The 27,728-nt window shown below is 29.5% G+C and overlaps 5 protein-coding genes across 15 annotated transcripts in view; 1 reads left to right on the top strand and 4 right to left on the bottom strand.

The window, feature by feature from the left end:
- Window positions 1-2,348: 2,348 nt before the first annotated feature.
- Alas (5-aminolevulinate synthase) lies at window positions 2,349-4,997 on the bottom strand. Its single transcript, XM_017898508.1, has 4 exons — window positions 4,901-4,997; window positions 4,173-4,230; window positions 2,634-3,928; window positions 2,349-2,561 (listed from the first exon to the last, which is right to left on the bottom strand). Exons 1-4 carry the CDS (start codon window positions 4,901-4,903, stop codon window positions 2,349-2,351), a joined length of 1,569 nt encoding a protein of 522 aa, XP_017753997.1. The 5' UTR covers window positions 4,904-4,997.
- A 1,359-nt stretch (window positions 4,998-6,356) lies between these two features.
- ERp60 (disulfide-isomerase A3) lies at window positions 6,357-8,740 on the top strand. Its single transcript, XM_017898536.1, has 5 exons — window positions 6,357-6,612; window positions 6,932-7,163; window positions 7,270-7,478; window positions 7,557-7,667; window positions 7,746-8,740. Exons 1-5 carry the CDS (start codon window positions 6,467-6,469, stop codon window positions 8,518-8,520), a joined length of 1,473 nt encoding a protein of 490 aa, XP_017754025.1. The 5' UTR covers window positions 6,357-6,466; the 3' UTR covers window positions 8,521-8,740.
- Window positions 8,741-11,975: 3,235 nt separating this feature from the next.
- On the bottom strand, window positions 11,976-17,006 carry Rho1 (ras-like GTP-binding protein Rho1). Of its 9 annotated transcripts, none has more exons than XR_001890137.1 (6): window positions 16,934-16,986; window positions 14,836-14,921; window positions 13,336-13,496; window positions 12,866-13,249; window positions 12,374-12,790; window positions 11,976-12,275 (listed from the first exon to the last, which is right to left on the bottom strand). XR_001890137.1 is itself a non-coding variant. In XM_017898516.1 (6 exons), the coding sequence occupies exons 3-6, from the start codon at window positions 14,891-14,893 to the stop codon at window positions 12,710-12,712; spliced, it is 684 nt and encodes a 227-aa protein (XP_017754005.1). In that variant the 5' UTR covers window positions 14,894-14,921; window positions 16,604-16,800; window positions 16,934-16,994; the 3' UTR covers window positions 11,976-12,709. The 9 variants fall into 9 exon arrangements, 8 of the variants coding, with proteins under 8 accessions (XP_017754005.1, XP_017754003.1, XP_017754006.1 ...); XM_017898516.1 differs by adding an exon at window positions 16,604-16,800 and having other exon boundaries at window positions 11,976-12,790; window positions 16,934-16,994; XM_017898514.1 differs by having other exon boundaries at window positions 11,976-12,790.
- A 2,037-nt stretch (window positions 17,007-19,043) lies between these two features.
- LOC108546488 (small glutamine-rich tetratricopeptide repeat-containing protein alpha) lies at window positions 19,044-21,112 on the bottom strand. Of its 3 annotated transcripts, none has more exons than XM_017898575.1 (4): window positions 20,855-21,112; window positions 19,961-20,285; window positions 19,404-19,868; window positions 19,044-19,328 (listed from the first exon to the last, which is right to left on the bottom strand). In XM_017898575.1, exons 2-4 carry the CDS (start codon window positions 20,278-20,280, stop codon window positions 19,217-19,219), a joined length of 897 nt encoding a protein of 298 aa, XP_017754064.1. In that variant the 5' UTR covers window positions 20,281-20,285; window positions 20,855-21,112; the 3' UTR covers window positions 19,044-19,216. The 3 variants fall into 3 exon arrangements, with proteins under 3 accessions (XP_017754064.1, XP_017754063.1, XP_017754062.1); XM_017898574.1 differs by having other exon boundaries at window positions 19,961-20,301; window positions 20,855-21,111; XM_017898573.1 differs by having other exon boundaries at window positions 19,045-19,328; window positions 19,961-20,282; window positions 20,855-21,111.
- A 363-nt stretch (window positions 21,113-21,475) lies between these two features.
- LOC108546444 (female sterile (1) M3) overlaps window positions 21,476-27,728 on the bottom strand; it is a 7,049-nt gene continuing 796 nt past the window's right edge. The window contains exons 4-18 of the mRNA XM_017898507.1: window positions 27,518-27,726; window positions 27,148-27,443; window positions 26,967-27,070; window positions 26,701-26,902; window positions 26,081-26,614; window positions 25,813-26,007; window positions 25,517-25,732; window positions 24,193-25,424; window positions 23,433-24,117; window positions 23,150-23,367; window positions 22,443-23,085; window positions 22,116-22,360; window positions 21,847-22,051; window positions 21,694-21,773; window positions 21,476-21,613 (exon numbers count right to left, since the gene is read on the bottom strand). Coding sequence (XP_017753996.1) covers window positions 21,476-21,613; window positions 21,694-21,773; window positions 21,847-22,051; window positions 22,116-22,360; window positions 22,443-23,085; window positions 23,150-23,367; window positions 23,433-24,117; window positions 24,193-25,424; window positions 25,517-25,732; window positions 25,813-26,007; window positions 26,081-26,614; window positions 26,701-26,902; window positions 26,967-27,070; window positions 27,148-27,443; window positions 27,518-27,726 — 5,202 coding nt within the window. The remainder of the gene's footprint in view (window positions 21,614-21,693; window positions 21,774-21,846; window positions 22,052-22,115; window positions 22,361-22,442; window positions 23,086-23,149; window positions 23,368-23,432; window positions 24,118-24,192; window positions 25,425-25,516; window positions 25,733-25,812; window positions 26,008-26,080; window positions 26,615-26,700; window positions 26,903-26,966; window positions 27,071-27,147; window positions 27,444-27,517; window positions 27,727-27,728) is intronic.

Genomic DNA, 27,728 nt, shown 5'->3' with positions numbered 1-27,728 from the left:
TTACATTAGTTGCCTTATTGATACATTTAGTATGAAAGATACACTTGCCTATGAGAGCGGGAAAAAAAATCAAGTCAATGATACTTTGTTCAATACAGAGTGTCATACAAAAAAGAAGTCGGTTTGGTGTAAATTTTCGATATAAAATCTAATACTCTAGTATTGTAATACTAACATCTTCCATTTAAAGGATTATAATAACTTCAATTATTAACAGAATTGGGAACTCAAATAAAATATTTGAAATGTAAAAAAAATTTATGTATGTTCATAAGTATACATTGTATATAGAACCACACAAGGCTAATGGAAAATTGAAATTTGTACATATAATCGATAAAGGATTGATATTTCAAGAGTTATTAAAATTGTAATTAATTTGCGATGTTTCCACTGATTTAGATTTTTTATAATAGTTATAGAATATTCTCTGAAACTATTTCATCACCCGAAATCGATATTATAATAATTTTCAATCCCTGCACATATGTGCTTATTATGTTATGCTATGTATCAAATTATAATGTTATAACATTGTAATATTTGTCTTAACGTATATTATTTCACTACATATATGATCACATCCTTAATTAATAAAATCTTAAACATGTGATAACTCGTGCGTGTATATAACTATATATGTGTTTAGTTGAATATTGCAGATAAGGCAAGTAATGTCATAGCCAAATGTAAATTTTACTAGTATATATAAATGAGTATTAATACTTTCTCCATGTGTACACAGTTGGCCAAATATAGCCAGTAGTGTATTTTTATAAATATTTATTCATACTTGCATGAGTGACTTGCCATGGATTATTGTACATGTTATATGTATAGTTTTATAATTTTTCTATTTCTACATACTGTAAGGTTATATAATGTACACTGTAAAGTATAAATGCATGCATTTATCTATTATCTGTATCGTATTGTTTATTTTTATAGTTACATTTCTTTATTCTTATTAGTTCTTTTAAATTAATTGGGCATTTTCTGAACATTATTTTTCATATGTTTTAATTTATACTTCCATATTTTTATATACAGTAATATAATGATGAACTTTTTTATATGATTGCTTATGTGTAAACATATGTTTGTTATAATTCGACACACGTTTATTTTATATGAATTTGAAGTTTTTCTGAATTTTTTAATTATATATGCTTAAATATTTATATAACTATTAATTCCCATGCTATAGATAGAAATTTATATATATATATACATATTAAAAAATTTCAGAAAAGAGAATAAAAAGTTAAATTATAAACTGCATGTTCGTGTAAATATGCTAAATTGAAATGGAAAATGAATTGTAAATTGAGCTTTTTATCAATTTTAAGCTGTATTCGATTATGAATAAAATGACATGCAAACAATAAAATGCATATGTTATAATTCTTTTAATCTCCAATTATGTTATAAAATATTCCAAAATAACATATATAATCACATTTGATTACTTTATCATTATTTATATCATATTTGATTACTTTATGGATCAATGTGTTATAAGACATGGTGCTTTCCTTGTATATTTTTCATGGTACGAGTTAATAGACCAAATAAAATCAAAATTCTGCATTTATTGAATATCAAACTATTATGATGAGAGGTAGTTAGTATTAAGGCCAGAAAACAAAGTTTTTTTTATACATTTTCTTATCTAATATCTAGTATTGATAATTAATATCATTTCTTAAAAAATATTCTTTGTAAGACAATAGCAAATTCAGAAATACATGCTAAAATTAGACCATTTATAGCCTATTCTAAATATCAAAAGTTCTATTTGTATACTTAGATTAGATGATAAATTTTTAGTATTCTAAATATTTTTGTGCCATTGACAGTTGAGTACGATTAAATTTTGGTGGATATCATGAGGAGTAAGAGTGGATTAGAAATATAAAATTTCAGTTTCGACAATTCATGCAATTCATGATACAGATCTTGATATATATCATGTTTTTAATGCCATTGGACACAGTATTTGGCAATTAGACCTACTCTAAATCTAACTCAACCTAAATCTACCTAATTCAATTTAATGTAACTTGATTTACAATGGGTTAATTTGGTTAATATCCAAAGAATATGCTAAATGCAAAATACAGAGTATAATAGCACTGAAAATATGTTGAAATTTTGTATCTTCTGAATGAATGAATTTCTTAAGCTGAGATTTTACATATTGGGTTCACCCTATATCCTTATGATGTATCCTTTATTTCAATCAATATTAATATTAAGAATACACAATAAATAGAATTAATATTACAATAAATAGAATTAATATATAAATTTAATTTGTACTAATAAAATAGAACTAATATATAAATTTAATTGCATGTTGGTATATTCAACCGATGGAATACATGTAATATGTCTTTCACAAATTGATCCATCATAAATTGAGTATGTCTTGGAGTTGGAGCTAACCTTAATTTTTCCTCACCCTTTGGGACAGTTGGATAATTTATTGCTTGAACATAATGCCCCTTTTCTTTTATTAATAAATCAGCTAATTGACTACATAATAATGGATCACCGATCTGAAAGACAATTATAATTAAGTATAATAACATTAGTAACGTATAAGAAACTCTAATATCAAAAAGATTTACTTTAATCGGTATAATGTGAGAAGGTGATTGTTCTAATGGAAGACCTGCAGTGGTTAAAATAGATTTCATGTAAGCTACATTTTTGTGGAGACTAGATCTTAATGATCTTCCCTCATCCGAGGCTAAAATTTCAACAGCAGTTAAAGCACCATATAATACTGTTGGTGGTAATGAAGTTGTGAAAATAAAACCTGCTGCATAACTTCGTATTAAATCTATTAGTTTAGCAGATCCAACAATATAGCCACCAACATTGCCAAAAGCTTTTCCTAAAGTGCCAGATATAATATCCATTTTATGCAATACCCAATCTCTCTCTCCAATACCAGCACCTGAATATCCATATAATCCAACAGCATGAACTTCATCGACAAATGTTAAGGCATTATACTTATGTGCAATGTCACATAAATCTTCTAAAGGACATATATCACCTGTCATAGAATGCACTGTTTCAAATGCTACAATCTTTGGCACACTTTTATCTACTTTAGAAAGAAGTTCTTCAAGATGTTGTACATCATTGTGCCTAAAAATATGCTTTGGTACTCCACTGTTTCTTATGCCTTGGATCATGGATGCATGATTTCCAGCATCAGAGAAAATATGACAACATGGTAAAAGTTTTGCTAAAGTATATAAAGTAGAATCATTAGCAATAAAACAAGAAGTAAATAGTAAGCCAGCTTCTTTTTGATGCAAAAAGGCAAGTCTTTTCTCTAACATTTCATGTCCTAAAGAATTTCCAGATATGTTTCTTGTTCCTCCTGCTCCTGCACCAAATTTATCTAATGCTTCTCGAACAGAATCTGTTACTGCTGGATGTCGTGACATTCCTAAATAATCATTAGAACACCAAACAGTGATTGGTTTTTGCCCCCAAGAATATTCTATTGCACTTGGGAAGCTTTCTGCTAATCGATTTACTTTTTTAAATATCCTATAAGAATGGTCCTTTTTCTTTTTCATAATCTGTTCATGAAAAAATTCTTCATATGGAAAATTTGTTTTTTCTTTTAAATCTATGGATGATACACTGATGATATCCTCCTTAATCATAGGACTAGCTACTTTCACAGCATTATGTTTCTTAGCAAGGAATGGACATTGATTGTTTATGACTTCTTCAATTTGTTGAGTCTCAGCATTATTTACCTGATTGCTAGATTGTGAAAAAAATTGAGACATTACTGGGCAAAGCTGACGATAATTCATTATTAATGATGTTCCATAATTGCAAATATAATTTGTAGAAAATTGTGTCAAAAATGGACAAGACATGTTTTTTAAATTGCCTGAAACATAAAATCGAAATGCTATATGGTGTATAATTTATATTTAATATTATTTTTAAGTAATACGCAGCAAAAAAATTATGTAATAAGTATGATATTTTAAAAGATAACTTAGAATTGTTTCGTTTTAATAAAAGCGGTATCATACAAATATCCGTATAAAATATCAAATAAAATTGGTAAAAGAAAAAGTGAAATGACAAGTCACGATGATACGGCATTTAACAAATTTAAAATCTCTCACCTATTATAATGTTGGACAAATGAAATACGTTGATGTGATGGCTACAGTGACGAACACACTAAAATATATAAAATAGATACTGTTAAATATTAGGATCAGAGAAATTACAGTATGAGTAATTATCAAATGAACTCAATTTTGTCGTACAATTTAAAACTACAACCACAAACTCAACCTATCGCAGCGACAGATAGGCCACAACTGAATGCATCAGGTTTGCGAAGTTTGCTTATTAACAGTCTTAAAAAAGTTGAATCGATTCGAGAGGTCGAATAGGACCTTGTGTATGAACTCACATTCGATAACTTTCAAAAAATTATTATCGAATGACAAATGATCAATTTTATATAGATATTATGATTTAAGGTAAATAAGAATAAAATTTTAAATTCGGTTAAGTACTGGATTATTTTAACAAAAATAGATTTGCTTTACAGAATTTTATTTGAAGTAATAATAGATCTAGTTATTAAATATCGTGACTAATCTATTTATTATAGTATGATTATTATTGTCATACATCAGTACTTTGCGATTAAACAAGTAGACATAAATAGATATACTTTATCCTACAAAAAGAGTGTTAAATTTATACAAAGTTCTTTTTCCATTTGGTTTCCTGATTTTACTTATATTAACAATTTGTACTTTTAATAGAATGTTTGAGTATTTTCATATGCAATACATACAATATTAAATTTGACTGTAATAATATTGTAACCACTTACCATAATATCAAGATATTTTTTGATATTTGTACTAAAAGTTAATTATTAAAGATAACTAAACTCCTCGACATTTTAGCAGTTCGATGCACAAGTTAACCTAGCGTCTTTACGACTAATCAAATTGTGCGTTTGTTGTATGTAATATTTAATGTACCCCCATTCTAGTTACATTACATTTTTCCTTTCTATTCTGCAAATTCATGTCTATTCTAGATGCAGACAAACAACGAATCATTATCGTTGAAAGTCATCGTTAAAATTCAGTTCACATTCAATAAGTTCATGCGTCAAAATGTGCTCTATTTTATCGATATGCATACGCGTGTATTCATAATAAATGATTTAATATTATTTAAATTAGTAAATGTCATTGCAAGAAAATATAATAATAATGAACTTGTGGTTTTTTATGTTATTCTAGCATTACCTTGAACGCATTTTTATGGTCGATCGCAATAACATTGGAAATAATGTTTTACTATTTATGATATTATTACATGATAATAATCTATATTATTAATTATTCCTTATACGTAATTATTCTGTGATTCAATGCCTTGTATTATAGCCCTTTATTATTATTATGTAAACAAATGTTATATGTTGCGGTAATTAATAATTCAAATAATGAAATGTAATTAATTGTGATTTTGTTATCATTTTATTATGACTTCTTTAGAAAATGCTAAGTTTCGATAATTAATTTATTTACATTGTATTAAAAGAATATTAATTATTAAGTTTAAGTTATATCATCATAAGTATAATACTATATAATTTGAAAAATTCTCATTCACTTTTATTATAGCAAATATTTTCTACTGACGTTTTACTTAGGATTCATGTATGCGATGATGAAAAGTGCTTTGTTAATTCGAACTGCTCGTGATCAAATTTTAGTAACTCAATAGTTCGAATAAATATAATTTTTCAAATAAAGTATTTTCTTATTTATGAAAGAAATCAGGCAATACTTTATTAATTCTTATTAAAATATCTATAAATGTAATACATTTTATAGTTTTCAAAATTAGGACAGAAATAGATATTTCTATCAAATCATTTTGGTTTAATTAGTTTTACTTGTTTACAATTAGTGATTAAGTCATGATCTAATTTAATTTCGATTTTACATTTGATTTTATAATTATTCCTATTTTTGAAATATTCTCCGGAAACTGAGAAAAACACTATGAATAACATTAGTTTATGTTCATTGTTCAATAGGACTTTGAGACCATTTTGAAGGCAAACAAAACGATGAAATAGATTTTTATCAAAGATATTGTTAAAAATTCTCTTTCACAGTTTCTAAAGTAAACACCAACGAAATCATTTTGTTGCTAACTCTCGTTTGGAACTTGTCTTATTTATATGTGTAGGTGTTACATCATGTACAGAGAAAATATTCATACACAATCTAAAAGGAACAGCCAATCAGAACACGACAGCACTGCGAGCCTACTCTAGCTAACTTCTTGTAAAAGCCACGTCTTCGAAAGGCAGTGTCTTCGGAAGAAAGATTGTGGCTTGAATTTAACTTAAAAATAAGTGCTGTAATTTACAATGGTACCTAAGTATTTTAGTTTTCTTTTCTTGGGCTTCGTTACCGTTTGGGCTGTAGAGAAAGATGTAGTGGAACTTACGGACGAAACTTTTAGCCATGAATTAGAGCAACATGAGAACACGCTTGTTATGTTTTACGCCCCATGGTAAGAAATCTCTGTTTAATAATTGTATATTTTTAAAGTAGAAGAATTAAAAATGTTTCCTCTTATTCTGTTATAAGTATTAAAATTGCGAACAAACTGATTAAAAAAACGTATTCTTAATATTGAGATCTTGAAAATTTTAAGTATACCGGCTTGTGATCTGTTAATAACCGAGAACATATCCTATTTTATGTAATTATCCTTGTTTTTATATTAAAAGTGCTACTATAATTTTAATTGTTATATAACTTTCAAAAATATAAAATTCAAAATTATGCATGGAGCATAGATTTTTATGTATTTAATATTGAATGCTCAGGTGTGGTCATTGCAAACGATTAAAGCCTGAATATGCAAAAGCTGCTGAAATGCTCTTGGGTAATGATCCTCCAATTACTCTTGCCAAAGTAGATTGTACAGAAAGTGGAAAGGATACGTGTAACAAGTATTCAGTTAATGGTTATCCAACATTGAAAATTTTTTCTAGAGGTGATTTTATTAATGATTATAATGGACCAAGAGAAGCTGCTGGCATTGCTAAATATATGAAGGTGATTTGAATTTTAATAAGAGAGTTATTTGATTAATTTTAATACATATTTATTTTATACTAGTTTTAATATTTTACTACATATAATTAATTTTAACATGTTATAGGCACAAGTTGGCCCAGCATCCAAAGAATTAACTGAAGAAAGTTGTTTGAAATCATTCTTAGAGTCTGATGAAGTAGGAGTTGTAGGTTTCTTTGAAAAAGAAGACTCACCCTTAGCAACATCCTTCCATGCTGTTTCTAAGAAACTTAAAGAAAAAGTCAGATTTGCACATACAACTGCCAAGTCACTTTTGGAGAAGGAAGGATATAAGTAATTTATTTGTATTATCGTACATTTATTTTAAGAGCAGTATTAAATATAGAATAAAACTTTCATTTTTATTTTTAGGAATACTATTATTTTATATAGACCAAAAATTTTACAAAATAAATTTGAACCAAGCACAGTGAAATACGTTGAATCAATGGGTGATATTCAAGAATTTATTAACAAAAATTAGTGAGTTTTCTAAACATTTTTTTCATTGACATTATATTTGAATCAGAAATGTTTGCTCTAATTAAATATATATTCCAGCTTTGGTATTGCGGGTGTTCGTACACGTGATAATGCAGGAGAATTTAAAAATCCATTAGTTGTTGCGTACTATGCAGTAGATTATGTTAAGAATCATAAAGGTACAAATTACTGGCGCAACAGAATTATCAAAGTTGCTAAAGACTTCCCTAAGTTGAACTTTGCTATTTCTTCCAAAGACGACTTCCAGCATGAATTAAATGATTTTGGTATTGATTTTGTCAAAGGTGATAAACCTGTAATTTTGGCAAGAAACATTAATAATCAAAAATTTGTCATGAAAGATGAATTTTCCGTTGATACATTCGAGGCATTCTTAAAAGATATGGAAACTGGTGCTTTAGAACCATATCTCAAGTCTGAACCAGTTCCTGAAGATAACACTGGAAATGTTAAAGTCGCGGTAGCCCGAAATTTCGATGAAATTGTTACAAATAACGGCAAAGATACTTTGATAGAATTTTATGCTCCTTGGTGTGGTCACTGTAAGAAATTGGTACCTGTTTACGATGAGTTGGGTGAAAAACTAGCGGATGAAGATATCGAAATCGTGAAGTTCGATGCTACCGCTAATGATGTTCCTGCTCCATACGAAGTTGGTGGATTCCCAACACTTTATTGGGCACCTAAAAACTCCAAGAATAACCCAGTTAAATATGAAGGTGGCAGAGAATTTGACGATTTCATCAAATATATTGCCAAACATGCGACTAATGGACTGAAGGGATATGATCGCAAGGGCAAAGCTGTTAAACCGAAGAGTGATGAATTGTAAATTTTTTCACAGGAGATATGAGATTGTTCATTATAATTTTTATATATGTCTCAGCAGCAAAACTTGGAGTGAAATTTGTCTTGTGCGACTTATGAGTGTGATAAAAGTGGCATACAGTTAAAAATGTAATGGCTAAAAATTTTTCTAGTATCAGAGACAGATTTGATCAAAAAAAAATTAAAGACCCTCAGTAACGCGACTGCATTTATTTTATAAAAATGAAGTGAAAAAATATGATTAGAATAGAACTGTCTGTATACATTATGTAACTTTATAATGTTGTATATCGTGTAAAACTTTGCAGAACTGATTTAGAAGTATCATCTAAATGTTTTCCAGATCTAAGAAATTATATCTGAGATTTAATTTTCCATTCCGTTTTTCATATTTGACTATATACTAAGTTGAATACGATTTTTTTGTTTGTATTAAAAGTAAAATAATCTGTTTTTACAGAATTTTATGCACTGAAGCGAATGATACATCTCTATAATTTAAAAACTTCCTAATATGTGATTTCTAGAAAATTACATTTTAAAATAAAAAATTTTGTTTAATAAATCTTGTAAATGAAAATTTACTAAGTGACATATTTTATACATTTGTGTACCTTCACAGATTCCTTTTAAATTCTAGAAAATTTCTTTATTTGAATTTGCAAATTTAAATGTACAAATATTGAACTAAATCAGGAGTAATAGTTTACAAGCATCCATAAGTAATTTTTATTATTAATTACAACATATTATAGTAATTATAGAGTAAATGTCTTATATTAAGTCTGATTAACTATAGAGCGATCTGTTAGAATTGAAAAAAAACTCCTGACTTTATTCTTTTAACTGTAAAAAACGTACTCTTCCTTTTTTTATTTGTATTGAGAAAGTATTAGATACAAATAATCGATTTTTTGTTTTTTGCAGATTTTGTAAATTCGCTAGTGATTCATTAAATTATAACATCGTAAGACTGTTCATAGAGAACTATGTAACTGTAGAAAACAGTATTTCCTATTTTTTGTCTCTACACCCGGTTCATGTGTATAATAAGTATATTATTTTGATCCTTGAAGTCAAAGGATTAACGTGATAGCTTACCATGTGTATATATGTATATAAATTTGCTTGTATCAGAAAAAAAAAAAGAAAAAAAAGAAAAAAAAGGAATAAAGCGGATCATATTTTTGATGCTGCTTCATATAATGACAGCGAAAAAGAAATGTTAAAAAAAATCATGGGGTATTTATGAAGGCATAATACCTCATCTATTCCAAGAATGGTGATATTTTATATACAATCTTTAATCCTATGTGGACCAAACATGTAAATCAACAAAATGTATTTTTTTCGCTTGTGTATATAGACAATAACGAATTTAGTAGACGCTATGACATATACAAAATATTACCATTTTGATCCTATCAAACAGAAATTTTAAATGCTTTAATTTCATTCAAACAACTTTATGCTTATAACAATTTTTAATGTTTTTCATTACAAAATGTGATTATACCGTTTACTCATTTCTTCTTTTTTGTTTCTTTAAAGTATATCACTGAAAACTCAGTCTTCATGATTTTTCTATAATAATTAAAAATCATTCTATTTTGATAAGGATCAAAACAATAAATAATTACGAAGATAATATATTGATATTCTAATAATCCATAGCATAGCTTATAAAAACTGCGGTAATGTTTGTACAAATTTTTAGTAATTTATTTCATGTTAAAACACGATCGCACTTATTGCAGCATTAAGGAAAGAGTCCATAAAGGATTAACTGATACAATCATAATTAACAGTACATTTTTCGGAAATTATTATAAAAGAATATCTGCAAATTTTGCAACGGATTTTAATTTGCAAATATAATACTTTTAGACCATGAAATTTTTATAATTACAATTTTTTTTTCTGAACAGTATATTTTATTTAAATGTTATAAAAGATTTGATTGTTCTTTGTTTTCTCAATAAACTTTGTGCTTTAAAGTATTAAGCAACTATTTATACTTTCTAATTATAGAAAACTGGCATATATTTGTAAATTTATTGACATATATTTATATATTTATAAATTCTTGGTAAATAAAATTTTAAACCGTTGCAAAATTTGATTGCAACCTGACGAAGTTTCGGTCAAAAGCGTAATTCAACAGTAGTACTGCTAATTGTTAAAAAAAGTTTGTTGAACACAATTCCACAGTCATTCATTAAATCAATGGCCAAGACTGCATTGCAGTCGTTAATTCAATAGTTCTTGCAAAAAACAACTACCTTATGAGCCTTATAGATTAGTTTTAATAGAAGATACGTAAGATTAAAAGTTTAGAGCAGTATGTATACAAATGAAGAAGAGAAACTGGAAAAAAATAAAATAGAAAGGGGAGAAAAAATATAGGATAACTTAATAGACTCGACAATCATTTTGTAAAGGTAACTTGAAACTATAAAAATTAATTTACCTGTAAAGGTAAATTAATCAGTGTGCTTGAAGGATACATTACTTTCAATTGAAATATAGTTGAGAAATATCGTCAAAATCACATAATATCACTATGAAAATCAACGGTTTTTGAAATTTGTTCATCCTAAATCATTAATTTAGGACGATTACATTGTTCACATTGAATAATTTGAGAAAGCATCGCGTAATAAAACGCAACCAAGACATAGTTTGTGTGCTTTGCTTGGATACAAAGAATGTGTTGTCGAAATATATAAATATAATATAGCCGCTATTACATTCCGTAATGTTAGTGTCATCGTTTTACAATAATATAATAATAAAAATAATCAATAATAATTATAATTATTAATAGTAGTAACAGTAGCAGTAGCAGTAGCAGTAGCAGTAGCAGTAGCAGTAGCAGTAGCAGTAGCAGTAGCAGTAGCAGTAGCAGTAGCAGTAGTAGAAGTAATAGTAGCAGTAGCAGTAGAGGGGTAGTAGGAGTAGTAGCAGTACTAACAATAGTAGTAGCAGTAGTAATAGCGGTGGTAGTAATAATAGTAGTGGTGGTGGTAATGATAGTAGTAGCAGCGATGGTAGTGATCGTAGTAGTAGTAGCAGCAGCAGCAGTAGCAGTAGCAGTAGCAGTGGTAGTAGTAATAGTAGTAGTGGTAGTAGTAGTAGTAGCAGTAGTAGAAGTAGTAGTAGTAGTAGCAGCAGTAGAAGAAGTAGTAGTAGTAGAAGTAGTAGCAGTCGCAGTAGCAACAGCAATAGCAACAGCAGCAGTAGCAGTAGCAATAATAATAATGACACTAATAATAATAATAACTAATAATAATAATAATAATGATAGTACTAGTAGTAATAATATAATGATGATGATGATGATGATGATGATAATAATAATAATTAATAATAATTAATAATAATAATAACTAATAATAATAATAATAATAATAATAATAATAATAATAATAACAACTAATAATAATACATTTAGCCTAGTTGGTATCTTAAAGATCAAAGTGATCCGCTGGTCTACTTACGCAATTTCATAATATAAAGTTCGTTACTTTTTTTTGTTTAAGAAATATAGAAATAATGCGATGGTTCAATAAAATAGCGACGCAACATTTGGAATTCTTAACATTTTGTTTTAAATTCTTACATTGCTTTCTATGACTTTGCATTGCATACTACACTTATACTCTCCCCCTTTTCTCTTTTTATACTTTGTTACGAATTCCCCCAACTCTTTTCTTCCCTTCTTTCCACTTTCTTTTTATTATCAAAAATAAACAGCAACTACGATTAAAAAAAAAGAGATGTAGAATGCATATAATAGTAATGAAATACTAATAATAATAGTAATAATTACTACAATGATATAGATAGTTATGTACCGTAATTGTAAATAGTTGGTATGACAATTGTTTAATTGTTTAAACTCGAAGCACAATTCATTACCATTAAAAAATACAATCAAGGAGTCATTACAATATACATTATAGTTTCTCATATATAGCACATATACTTGTATTAAATTTAGTCAATAGTTTAAGTCTCCGGTTTCATCAATGAGTTTTTTTTATACTGTGGGCGTATTTTGTAGTTGTTTTTCTTTTTTTTATAGATTTGTTTTATTGTGTAAAATAATTAAAGATAAGTTGTTATTATATTATGGTTTCCGCTGGGGGTCTCCGGCATAACAACTAGCTTCATTGCAACTAGCAATTCCATTAGTGTTGTCTCGTTATTGGTGATAGTTCAAGAATTATAGGAGCCAACATCTTCCCTTCTTCTTCTTTTTTACCTACGAACTCACATAATTTTTATAATAACGTCTGTTCAGGTTATATTCAATTTCAAAGAAACCTATAATAAACAATACTTACTTGTAGCGCTGCCCGAGTGGCTGTTTCAAATACTTCCCTAATACCATCCTTACTTTTAGCAGAACATTCAAGATAAGCAAAAGCACTGATTTTTTCGGCCATAGCTCTACCTTCTTCTGGCTTAACTGGCTCTTGTTTCATCTTGCTAAGCTCCTTAATGGTATTAGGATCATTGCGCAAGTCTCTTTTGTTTCCAACAAGGATAATGGGCACATTTGGGCAGAAGTGTTTCACCTCTGGTGTCCACTTCTCGGGAATGTTCTCCAAGGAATCGGGACTATCGATAGAGAAACACATTAGAATTACATCTGTGTCGGGATATGACAATGGACGCAACCTATCGTAATCTTCTTGTCCAGCTGTATCCCAGAGAGCCAGTTCAACCTGTTATGGGAGATGTTTTTTAAAGACATCCAGAAAAAATGTACAAAAATATTCCAATATATCAAATAATTTCATAAAGCACCAACCTGCTTCCCATCAACTTCAATGTCTGCAACATAGTTCTCAAACACTGTAGGTACATAAACTTCAGGAAACTGGTCTTTGCTGAAGACTATGAGTAAGCATGTTTTACCACAAGCACCATCACCCACAATAACCAGTTTCTTCCTAATGGCTGCCATGAATTCTAAAATGTAAATCATCACATACTTTTTTATTAGTACCCCAATACATACTACACCATTAAAATTATAACTGTATGCATGTAACTTTAATCATTAAATTATATCTATTAATGCAAAGACAAGAAATATACATTCATTTCACATTAGTAACAAATTTTTAATTACATAATTTAGAAATATTTAATATTTTAATTGTCACTTTTAATAGTTATTGTAAACAAGTATACATATATTTCAAGATTCTTTTAATAACTTACCCTTATACAAATAATATAATTTTGCGTGACATAACTATTCACATAAAAATGAGTGTTTATTTAATTTTAACAAGTAATATTTTTCTTGCAATAGTAATTAATATATACAGAAAATATACACTTAATTTTGATATGTATCAGAGTAAAGTAACAAATATACACATCTAATTTCTCTTATCATATGCGCGCGCGCATACACGCATACACGCATACACACGACACGCACACGCCCACAGCACATACGCGCATATATATATGTATGTGTGTGTGTGTGTGTGTGTGCAATCAGAAATTTATAAATTGCAAACACTAGTATGGAAATCATACATCATATATGAATAAATTCTAATTGCATATTTATACAATAGATGCAAGGAATACCTTTAGAAACTACTTGGTGATAACAAATCTAAATCAACTGAATTAATATCTTGGAAACACTACCCAAAATTAGTTCAACTAAGGGCATGCAGTGAGTGAACACATAAATACACATAAGATAAGGTAATCACAACTTAATAGGAAACACAATGAATGTTGAAAAGATGTAATCAATATCAATATGAATAAAAACTGCTTCTCCTGCACCATGATAAGGCATAAATAAGTAAAAAGCAATTTCAAGTAGATAAATACAACTATAAGTAGATATAAAGATATAAAGGAAACAGTAAAAGAGACTGAGAAAAAGCATTCTTCAGGATAGAGTTAGGAAGAAATTAGGGTAATTTTTTGAAATTATTCAATTAGATTCACTTTCTGACAATGCTATAAACAATGATTTGAATTCAAACCTCGTAGGGTACAAAATTTGTCACCTAAAAGTATTGTATCCATTTATGTTTAAACAGAGTACTAAATTGATACTAGCATTACAAATATAATAGCATACACTCCCTACAGCCCTCTGTTTACTTAAATTTATATTACTAAAAACTGCCTCTATTTTCATAATTGTTTGCTACTTACATATTGGGTAGAATAGGTAAGACATTTTCATATCTATATTTTATGTCTACTTTAGTACTATTTAAAAAGCAACCTACGAGGGCTGAAAATTGAAAGGATATTGATTGGGTCGTACCTGATCCAGGGTACCCCGTATCGTCTGGACCTAGGCATCGGCCCATATTGCATCCCATGTTTTTAGTCTTTCTTTCAGCGTCTCTGCTTTAAGTGGACATTTTATATGTTAGAATGGATAAAAGGCTGTGAGATACTTGCATGTACTACACAGGTGTCATAAAATAATAGGATATATATGTAAATATATATCCACATGCTTGTTCATATCATAGTTATATATTTAAATATCTGTAAAAGTATTAAATATAATCTATGATCGCTAAATGACATTTTAAATATTTTAATTCGTAACTCTTTCCTTCCGATATACATGAAAATATGTACACTACAAGGCTCTGCAAAAATGCCAAAGACTAAATATAATATGAATTTTATGTTACCATAGTGTTATCATAATGTTATCAGAATGTTATCAGAATGACTTCATATACACATTTAGATCAAAGATTATAGAATTCTGAAGTGCATAAGGTAGAGCCTTAGCAATTATGTATAAGAAAAGAAAGATGTATTATGCATACTACTTAATTAATTAATTAATATAGGAAAGAACTTGCATATCATTATATTATATGTAAGACAATACCTTATGCTTTACAAAAAAACATAATGTCTTTAAAGAACATGCATAAACATATAATAAGATTGATAATTCTTTTTATTAAACATGCACTATTAAGAAATATATGTACCCATGAAAAATTATGTTTAAGAAGCATAAATTAAATATAATAGACAACACATTTACATTGTACACAGATAAAAATATAATGAAACAAGTTATAATTATATAATACTTATTCAAAGGCAATGATAAATAAATATGTATATATTTAAAATGATGTGTATTATAATATATTTTAAAGTATTGAAATCTTTCAGAATACAGAAACCTACTAATTAGAATTCTTTACTATAATACAAATATGCTTTGGAAATTCATTACTTTTAAGTATTTATCCTTTGTTTTATGTAGATTACACTTGTTAATATACAAAGGAAAATTCTAATTTAGAAAATTTTGTACGGATCATAAGCAAGGATTTTAGCGTAAAATATAGTCTAGTACAGCAAAAGCAATGCAAATATAGACCATATATGTTAATGTTAAGGCAATAGAATTTATATAAATCTTTAAATTTCATACCCTGTTAAGAATTTAAGAAATTATTGATTAAAGGATAATATAATATTTTATGTTAATACTCAATACAGATGAAATTATTCAAATTATATTAAACTTTTATATTACATTTTTTTTCTTAATTTTCATTTGCTATACATATAGAATGTTTAAAATGGCATAATTTATAGATATATTCTAAATAAATAGAGCTCAATTGTTAATCAAAAATCAATGTATGTTTGATTTTTATTTTTATTAGCACATGAAAACTTTGATGAAATCATCTCAAAGGTGTAAAACGAAAAAGTAAGTAAAAGGTACGCGAACATTTTGTGGTATGGATAAAAACGCGAATTTCTACCGTATCAAAGACCGCACCGACCTTTTGTTTATTGTAGTTCTGAAACGTCGGTTGACACAGTAAACGATGATGGAGGAATGTCAAGACGAAACCATGACACAGATCTTTACTTACTAGATTTCCAGACAGGGACCCGGAGCTTTTTGCCGAATTTTGCATAGCCGGAAGTGCAATGCCGAAACCGGGGGAGGGGGGAGGCTGAGACGGGAGGATGAGGGCGCTGGGGGTGCGACAGGATAGCGACGCAGGGGTCTAGAGCTTGGGGGACGATTTACATACTGAATAAAAGCCCAGGTCGTATTCGAACTGGTACAAACGATCCCAAATTAGTGATTGAATTCAGTCGCGATGAACAGCGTGTCGTTTCTCGAATGATGAACTAAACGGTCGTCATGCGAAGATGCTGTAGATTCGTAACGCATGGCACTCCCTCGGCCCTCTCTCTATCACGGGAGAAGGAGAAGGTTTTTTCCCTCCTTGACACACAGAGTTCCCGGTTGCGCCGTTAACAAACGGATATATAGCACGCTTAAACCACTCGGGCACACAACACAGCACACTCTCACACTACTCCAACCAGTATTACTTAAGAAATAATTGCGTATTTACCTGAAATGTTAAGCGACAGAAAGTCAAGAAGATGGCTGCCCTCGATGGCCACACCTCAATCTGTGAGTGTGCGGCAATCGAGTAGTAAGGGGTGGGGGGGGGACATTATGCCCAGGATTGTACTAATGATTTAGTAAGGCCCTTTCTTAGAAATTTACGAAATATTCTCAGATTAACGACACATTTCCCACTAAATCTTTACCAATGTTATGACAATAGTTATCAAATAATGTATATTTTTTATAACTTGACTTTCAAAGCAGAAAGATGCACATGATTAAAAGTTAATATTGATGGAAAAACATAATGACAATTACTAATAATAAATATATTTACATAATTACAAAAAAATTATTGTTTACTAAATTTACTCTAATAAGAAGTTTCTGAGCTCATATGCATTTTTAGTAATGATCATGCAATAGTCTTATTTACAATAAAAGTATTATAGTCCTAGAAAGTTTAATAGTACAGACAATACATCTTAAAAAATTTAATAGCTATTATATATTTAAATGAAAATATCATAGCAGTTTTTCTTTAATAAAAACATGTTTAATTTAGTCAATAAATGATACATCCCTGGGCAAACTACGAAACTAGCGAATCATGCGCCACGGCGCACATCAGGAACTTCTGGAGGGACTTTGCGCACGCAACATCACGTTTTTCAGATGTATTTGTGGGTGAATGACGGAAAGGGTTGGAAAATATGTAAATAATGCTGCATCGCAACTTGATTACCTATCGCCTTTGATATGTAACATGTGAAAATTATGACTTTATAATTATAATTTTATAATCAGGAAATAAATAAGAAATTAGTATAAATAATTTGCATCCAAATATAATATATTTGAAATTTTTTCTAATTTACATCATAATTATTATTTTTTACCAATATAACTTTATTTTAAAAATATAAACATTATTTTTCACTAAAAAACACATATGACAGATTATATGAATAACTCATATAATGGATATAACTTACATATCTGTAGATTGGTATAACGTACGGCATAGAGGTTGTATGAACAATGCAAACACGCCTAAAAAATTAAACTTAGCCGGTAAAAAAAAAGAGAAACACTTGTTTTCATAAAAGATTCACTATTACCATTTTATTACGTTATCATGTTATTTTATTATTATTTTTTGAGTAATATAACAGTTTAATAGATATTTGCAAATTATATACGTATTTCATAATATAATAAAAAAATGTATCAATAAGAATAATTTAATCAGTGATGATATTTATCTGTAGAAATGAATGATAAATGAGAATGAAGTTATCTACAAACATGAATTTACATACATGTAAATGTGAAAACAAATTAAAGCATGAAATATAAAAATGTTTGTGTGCATGTGTCATCTCGTATGTACCAAATAAGGATGATGTCACTACTGTATGACGCATAAAGGAATTGACATGTCCTATCAATTCAGAAGAACACATTAAACAAAGGAATCGAACTTCTGAATTTCTTTGATCCACTTTTTAAAAATATAACAGTACATTTATAGGATCAAAAATGTATTTTATATATTGCAGTAATTATTCTTTTGTTGAAATTCATATATAATATATCAATAGTTGCAAAATGACTAAAGGGATAAATAAAATAGTTTGAAAATACTTAATAATACATGTTTATATATTTAATATGCTTTCAATTATGTACATTTTTCACTGTGAAGCCAGCTAATATTATAATTTCTTAAATATTTTAAGTTTTCTAATACTTTCATAACTAATTTAAAAATAAAGTAGTTAATATAGGGAACATTAAAGCATGTAATAAGAAACACAATTTCTTTTTTGTTATGTAGTAATTTATCATACAGAAGAAGACTTTTAAAGTAAGAATTGTATTGTACTATACAAATCAGCTAGAATTAAAATAGATTCAGTGCCATATTGTATGGCATAAAAAGCAACAATTGATACATGTTCAAATGTCATTTATAATATATTCATTGTATTTTGACATTTATCTGATTTTCATATATCAAACATTGCCAGCACACATTCAAAGGACAAAGTGTTATGTTTTATTGAATAATTAAGTTATAAGAAAAGTCCAATAGTGTATGCATATGAATATTATTTTAAGATAATGATAATGTAAGTTAATCTTAGCCACAATTTTTCATTTGTTTCCTTATTAAAAAATGATACACACTATTCTGTAAATATGTACGTATCACTTAAATTTACTTCCATTTACTTCCATTTTATATAGAATCTTTATAGTATATTATAATCACAGCATTTTAATTTTGTTGTGGTGGATCTGGATCATTTTGATTTCCTCCCATTTGCCGTCTTAAAGATTCAATTAAATCAGGATTAACATCTTGCAACTGTTGTGCAAACTCTTGACCACTATAAAATTTTTTAAATATAATATAGTTTCATATGATGTTATACATTGAAATATTGAAAAATATTAACACTTACGCTTCTATAAGGGCATCCAAATGTCCTCCTTCTGCTTGTCCACTCATATAATTGCTCACCATATTTTGGAGAACTGGATTGGATAACATCTGACGAGCCATATTCATTAGAGCAGGATTACTCAAGAGCGAATTGAGATCCATGCCTGGCCATGTGCCTCCACCTAATCCCATATTACTCATATTTGACTGAGCTAATTTTTCTTCTGCCACTTGTAAATTATTTTTATAACTTTCATTGTCAGGCTCCATCTCCAAAGCCTTCTGATAGCTTTCTTTAGCTTCTTTATGTTTTTGTAAGCTAGAATATGCCAAACCTAATCGACCATATGCTTTACTATATGAAGGATCGATGGACAATGCGTCAAGGCAATCTGCAATTGCTTGTTGATAATTGCCAATTTTACTATAAGCTGCAGCACGGTTACAATAATACACTGCATTATGATTGTCTAATTGAATTGCCCTGAAGAAACAATATTATACTGTTGCATATAATGTCTTCATGAAAAAAATATATATATATATCTTACTCATGGTCAAAAAAAAAATATATACTTTGTATAATTGGCAAGAGCCTCATGGTGTTTTTCAGCCTTCATGAGAGCATTTCCTTCGTTTTTCAATTTCTCAGCTTCAGCTTTTGCTTCTGGGGTAGCTATTGGAGCTAAATGAGGTTTTGCATTTTCCATGAAAGTCTTATACATTTCATATAAATTAAAGTTTGTTGGAGTATCAGATGCTTGTACATTATAAGCACTCTCTAAACACTGTATTGCTACTTCAAGACTTTCTCGAGAGTCTGCTGTAATATCACCTTCTTCTAATTGTTGAGTTAAGAATTGAACAATTGCTGCTACTAGTCCTTTGACAGCCATTACTGCTTTAAAGGAACGATTCTATTTAGAATAATAAAATCAATCACATGATAATTACACTTTATACTATAATAATGACGTAAATATAGGGTATTTAATATCATTTCGTAATGGAAGATTTCTGATACGTGTCATAACCACAAAATACTTTTCCGATTACTCAGAAAAAATAAACCGTATCGATTAAAGCAAAAACATGATTGTTTTAACAAGATTAGTTAAAATATTACCGGCAATATAGTACTTGTTAAATGTTTTGTTATGCCAATTCATCGTACATAAATTAACATAACCAAAAAAACGTGCCGGACAAAAGAAGACGCAATTAAATTTTGTCAATTATGCTTCAATCTTTTTAACTTGCTAAGGATACTTTATCTAGTATAATTGAATTAAACACATTAGATAACATACGATTGTATATGAATTATGAATTGCTTACTATTAACTAAAGATAAGTAAAAGTTTCAATTACAGTGACACGATACCCTAACAATTTCGTTTTATGTCATTAGCTTTATAACATCTCCAATATTTCTGCAAATAAAAGAATACTTTTTTCAGTTAAATATACCTTCAAATTTTAAACGAAGTGTCACACGGCACAACGAAGGAACTGCAATGTATTTCGATGGCTTCCACTAAAAAAGCGAAACCTTAACACTTCCTATCCTGTCGGTTACAGAACTTGCTGTGAAGTACTACTATGCCCACTCTAGAAATGTTTACGATTACGAAGTTTAATTACTTATATTTCCATGTGGTGATTTTTATATCATTTGATTGTTCTTTGAATCTCTTTTATAGAAATGAATAAATTAAAGTCCGGTGCTTTCGTTGGAATCGCGATGTCTCAATTCGATTAATATTGAATCTACTTTTTACATAAATATTTTAAAAGAGACATCTTATTTATTGGAATAAAATATAACTGTTCGGATATTAAATGACACAAATATAATAACAATTCAGTACGGAAGAATATAATGTATATAATATCTATATTATGAACATACAAGTGTATGTGCGCGCATATGTATAGGATGCGCGAGTGTGTGTATATGCATATACATATATATAAATTTTCAATTACTTTACACTAAATTGTATATAATGTATGAGCACTAGTTTATAAATAATGATAATAAATTAATAATGATAAATAAATTCATATAATAAGATTATTGTAAAATTATTAGGGACCCTGCTTTATGATACGTAGCATCGTGCTATTCATACTCGTGCCCGCAAAAATATAATGATTTTCCAAGTGATAGAACGGCACCGTTGTTTGTAAATCATCGATTTGGTGTTGTATCCTCAGTTGAAATTTCTTAAAATAATCATTTTATAACATAAATTTATAGACTAAATTATACGAACAACTTAATCAATAAAGTAACATGGCCTTACTTGGGCATACATATATTCATAAACGTAAAACTGATCGTTTCCCGTGGTGACGACGATAAAGGAATCGCTCTGTCCGAAGTCTAAGAAGTAGAATTGACTATATTAAATGTTATCATTATTTTATCCTAATAGCGATGCAATGTTCATGCATACCATTTATGTAGAAGCATTCTAGATCGTGGATTCGTGCATCGTGAAAGAGACTTTGATAATTAGAAAAGTTATCAAATTTTTGATTATAGTAAAAGATATTTATCGCATTCGTATCAAAATCGTCTAGTAAAATGAAACAATCTTGTTCCTGGATTAGACTTTTCACATTGCGTGTTTTACCCCCGAAGTTCCTTATTATTGTAAACTAGAAAATAACATGTTAGTACCGTTTAATGCACTTTTATAAAATAATTAGTATTGTAGCTTACCTTGGAAGTAACAGCATCCAATTTATACAAAAACGACTTTTCAGAGTTCCCGAAGCAACCGAGCAAAAGGTATACATCACGATGATTCGTTTTGAAAATTTCAATAGCCCAAGCACCATCGGTAAATAGTTTCTGGTGCAATGATAAACTATTACTTTCAAAGTTGATTTTATAAATTACAGATTCTGTTCTATGCGTTGCGTGTAAAGTGTCGTAATATATTGCCAGTACCACGAAAGCTGCATCTAAAATAGATAAATATATTATATCCGTCTAAAGAAATTAATCGAATAATTTTAGTAGTTTAACAAAATTGAAATAGCATACTATCATCGGTCATGAAAATCTTTGCATCTTTTATAAACCCTCGAATTTCTAAAGGCGTTTCTCTTACTTTGGCTAACATATCTCCAGTGTTGATCATTTCGGATTTGATCCACGAAATCGTAATAATCTCATTTTCAGTATTGTTTGAAGTACATTCGTGACTATACGATATTGTATTTGATATCACATTTATACCGAATGTACTATACAGTTCGTGATAATTTCGTACTATTTTGGTGCCATTTGTTCTTCGAATGTAACAACCTTGTTTTGTAAGTTCAGCCATGTATTCGGTTGGGCAAGAACAATTTTCTGGTAATCCGCAAAGAGACCCAGGTTCTTCTCCGAACATGTTTAGCTTCGTGATCTGCTCATAATAAACAACATCGACTTTTTTAATATTGGGTGCCTGAATTTTCAATTTTTCTTCTACCTCCAAATACGAGAAAACGTTCCCAAGAGTTTCTGAAATTGAGGAAGATCGAACAATGCTCTCCTCGATTTCCGTTTCGTTTTGTGCAAACGTGTGGAGGGTTTGACGTGTTCCTTCTTGCAAATTGTAGAGTATAGTGTTTAAATTTATCCCGTTTGTTAAATTGGAAACAGACACATTTCCTAGAATCTTAACTTTCGACTCGAAAATCTGGAAATATTCAACTTTTAAGTGCATTAAATGACTTATAGATATTTGAATCAACCAATTTTACCAAATCTCCGATGATTTCCACATCTTCGTCGTTCTGTATACCGTTAGAGTATTCTGACGATATGTTTATCCTGTTAATAAATGGTGCATGAATATTGCCATTTACTATAACATCTTCTTCGAAGATCTTTGAACCAGATATCACTTGCGTTTCCTCTGTCCCATTCAGAACCAAATCAGAGGGATAGATATCATTGATACGTGATAAATTTGCGTTTCCTAAGTTTGTAAAAAAAAATAGCAGTTAAGTGCAATCATAGTTTCAATCCTCTACACGTAATTACCTGTTACTTCAACGATGCCATGGAATTGAACATCAGCAGAAATCTCATGTTCCCTGTTGATAGCTATTCGATATTTTAAAAATTCATCAAAATTTATTTTATCGAAATTCTTCAAATATACTTCTTGTAATATAGCAAGATCTTTGAAAGATACGTTAACGGGTAACATATCAGTGGCCAAAACTACTTCATTTAAAGGAATATTGTGAGTATTATTACTGACAAATATTTGATCGACCATAACGTCATCAAGGAAAGTTATAGTTTCAGTTATCGTTTCTTCTTCATCTTTTCTTACTACAGAGCTATTGAATTCGAGAATATCGATATTATTAATAATTGAAATATTATTATCACCAGTTACCAACAGAGTATCGATATCTAGATCATCTTCAAAAACTTTTTCACCAATTATTTCGATATTTCCATCATCTATCGCAGTATCTAAAATGATATCATGTATTTCATCGAATTGTTCGTATTGTCCTCTAATATTGGAGGCTGATACATTTTCCTGGAAAATCGTTTCGCCTTGTATAGTCTGATTCGAAGCTTTAGTTACTGCGTTTTCGAATAAGGATGTTAAAGAAGCAGAGTTCATTGAAGGAATGTCCCAAGAGATGTTTCCGTATACTTTTAAATCAGTGATATTTGATACTGATACATCAAGCAGATTCTCATACAACTGAAATAGAACGTTTCTCAATTAAGTGATTGAAAACAAACGTATTATCAACCTATACTATGATTTAAAGCTTACCTCATTAACATCAAGATTGTTTATGGTCTTTGTTATAACACCTTCTTCTACAAATAAATCATCGAATATGACATTTCCTGTCAGAAATAGAGGTTTATCAATCCATAACAACATAGAGGTGTCTTGATAATTGATAAAATTGGTTTCGATATTGTCAGAGGTAATTTTGTAAAAAGAAAATTTTCCGGATATGTTTTGTTTTCTTGACTTCAAGAAGAAATTTTCGAAAAGATTGTTAACATCATGATTGTGTAGAGATTTTAACGTAGCATTCTGTACGGTTAATTTTTGAAACGTCATTTTAGTATCGAACACAACGATTCCTTTAGCGAGATCTTTTATATACGTGATCGGTTGTTGACCATCAATTTGATCAACTTTTAAGTCACGCTTAATCGTTAGATCGCCATATATTACTAAATTCTTTAAGTCGTATAATTTCATATCTTTTAACAACATAAGCTTTTTTATGTCGAAACTATTAATCTTTTCAACGTTAAGATTTTCTATATGATACTCCGTAGTTTTCGTGAATTTTGCTTCATAATGTTTGTTAACATTTCTCGCCTTCTCTAAGAAACTACTATTATCTTTGTCATTGAAGAAGAGAAAATTAAGTTCGTCTATGTCTATTTGCTTAGCTTTAATAGTGGAAACACTCATATTTCGCGGAAAAATATATGGCTGCATTCCATTAAGAATATCCGTTACGAGGAGGCTGTTGAAGACGTTAGTGAATAGTTGATTAGCGTGAAGATGCTTCAGATGGAAATTTTCTCGAATGGTTACTGATTCTGGGGCAATTTCGAAGAAACTGTCGTTTTCACCTTCAACAAGGAACGTATCGTCTATGTGAATATTCTCAAAATGCAACCATTTAAAATTTTCTGGTATAATCGTTGCAGTGGTATACAAATATTCTTCCTCGGAAAATTCATTTAAGTACTTCGTATTCAAATAATCTATAGTTAAACTATTTTCGAACAAGACATCGTTTTCAATGACTTGATCGGTTGATTTTGTCCAGTATGTATCGAGGATATTAGTTAGGTCTATTCTTTTATCGTTTAAAAGAATTCTCGAGTACTTGTCCAAGTCTAGAATTTCTATCTTTAAATTACCCTGCATCGTGACGTTAAAGTAGATTTGGTGTGACGGAGTTACAGGTAATTGAAAGTCTGAATCGATTATAAGATTCTCTGTCACGTGTAATTTCGCAATTTTCGTTTCCCCTGTGAAACATATATCGCAAAACTTTTTTAGTCGTATTTGCACAGTTAGCGAAAGTTTGGAGATTTAAATTGGTACTGATTTAGACACGTACCTTTGATTACGTTTTCAACAGATACTCGAGCTGCTTCTGAAACCGGAATACTATTTATCGAATCTGCGTACAAATTTTCTACCTGAAGCTTCCTCGCTATAAAATTGTTAAAACTTTGATTGGTTATTGTATTCATGTAATTATTCCATGCTTTTCCATTCAACATTTGTATCGTAAAATTCTGGATTTGTAACATATCGTTGTAGGTAATATTCCCTAAAAGATTTAAGTTGAATTTCAATATCTCTGTTAAATCTGTTAAATGTTCATACAAAATTAAATTTGACGAGATCTACCTTTGATTCTTTGATTCTGGTTTATGATAAATAATTCATTAAAAAGTTCGTTGATATTTATACCATTTAACAGCCTCACGTTTAAATTCCTTAACGATATATTCGAATTTAAATGTACAGTGTTATTTGAAAATTCAATTTTGTCTCTACCAATATTTATCACCATTTTTGACGTATCATTGATTAGAGACCAATCTGAAATAACGCTTGAACAACATTCTTTATATCTTCAGAATATTATTACTAAATTAAATAATATTAAGCTTACATTGAAATGGAATGCCACAAATAGCATCTACCTTAAGGTCATTTACAACAATGTCTTTTCCCTTTAATGATATCGGAAGTTCTTGACTTTCATTCGAATCCGTACTTCCATTCGAATGCATATCAACATCGTTGAAAAAATCCACGTCCATTCTATTAATCCACAATTGTTCGATAAAAGCATCTCCATCAACAACGATATCTCCATACAAAGAATTTGTGTTATTCAACATCGAGAATTCCTTGGACGTGAGAACGCTATCAATTTCATGGATTAAGTTTTCCAAGCCTTTTTCTAATTCGTGAGGCGCAATTATATCTTCATCTACGAAAACATGGATGTTTTCCACGGTTCCTGAATTTAACATTAAATTTTGGAAGGTCAAAGGTTCCGATATAGTTAAATCTTCATGTGCTGGCAGCAAGAAGGGCCATGAGGCTTCAGCTTCATCCACGAAAGGTTTTCTTTGTCGCAATATCTCAACCAGTTCCGCTAAGTGCTTCGACAAAATATCGCTTTGCTTAGACGAATGTTCTGGAAGTAAAGTGATATTAATCGAAACGAAGAATAATTTCTAAAGACAAGCGAGCTTGATATATTAACTTAAACAAAATGTCAACCTGTAGGAATTTCTTCGATCTGTAACTCCCATAATATCGCACTGTAAACTTGATCCGAATTCATGATTACTAGCATCATGGTAATCGTGGATTTGTCAATTCTCGTTTGCATATCAATCAGAGATATTCCACTAGGTAATTTCATAGAGTTTATTAGAGTACAATCCGAGGCATTTTCAAACTTGTACAGTTGTAAAATGTTCTACGATATAATTTACATTTACTAACAAGTTTTTCGTTCATTGGTTATTAAATTTTATGCTTACATTATAGCCTACGAAAAATATCGTGTCGTAGTTAATATTTACGACGTGCACTAAACTAGGTACTCGAATTTGCGAAATCTGCTGCCAGTTTAATAGTTCGTGTCCTAGAAAAAGAGCTTCGATGTAATTTCTTTGTAAATTAATAATAAATAAAAGTAAAATCAGCAGAAAGAGGACCAACCATCCCACCAAAGTAGGGTGCTTGGTCCATATTCGTCTATCAACAAAATGAAATTAAAGCCCGCGTTTCTATAATGATGAACAGAAATCGGTTTGGAAGTTTCTAAAAACTGTATCGTGTCCAAGCTGGTTTCCTTAAATTCGTACACCATGGAACCAATCCCAGGCACATTTCCATTATTCTGCGCGAATAATATGATCGTTGATTGTTTGTGATTGAACGTGGTGACTGATACCGCGGCGATAGTCATCACTTCTGTTATTACATCCATATATGTTCCTCTCCAATGGTATATTCTGTGTTAATAAGAGGTGTAAATTCTGGGAAACAAGTTAAAATAAGAAAATTGATAGCTATTAATCCTACTTACAAAGAAGGAACCGGTAATTGACCAAAATTATCGACTACTACGAGATAAAGTCGATTGGCACGAATGAAAAATTTCGCATCTAAGGGACATCCATTGTGTTGAATGGTTTGTCGATGTCTTAATTGCAAGTTATTCGCTTCTGTGTATATACTACATGAGCCAGTTTCGTAACAAATCAGCAAATAAAGTATACCTCTCCAGACGACGCTCT

This window comes from Eufriesea mexicana, unplaced genomic scaffold, assembly GCF_001483705.2.
Source record: "Eufriesea mexicana isolate 0111107269 unplaced genomic scaffold, ASM148370v2 scaffold654, whole genome shotgun sequence".
Taxonomy (NCBI): Eukaryota; Metazoa; Arthropoda; class Insecta; order Hymenoptera; family Apidae; genus Eufriesea; species Eufriesea mexicana.
This window is presented reverse-complemented; position numbering and strand designations above follow the sequence as displayed.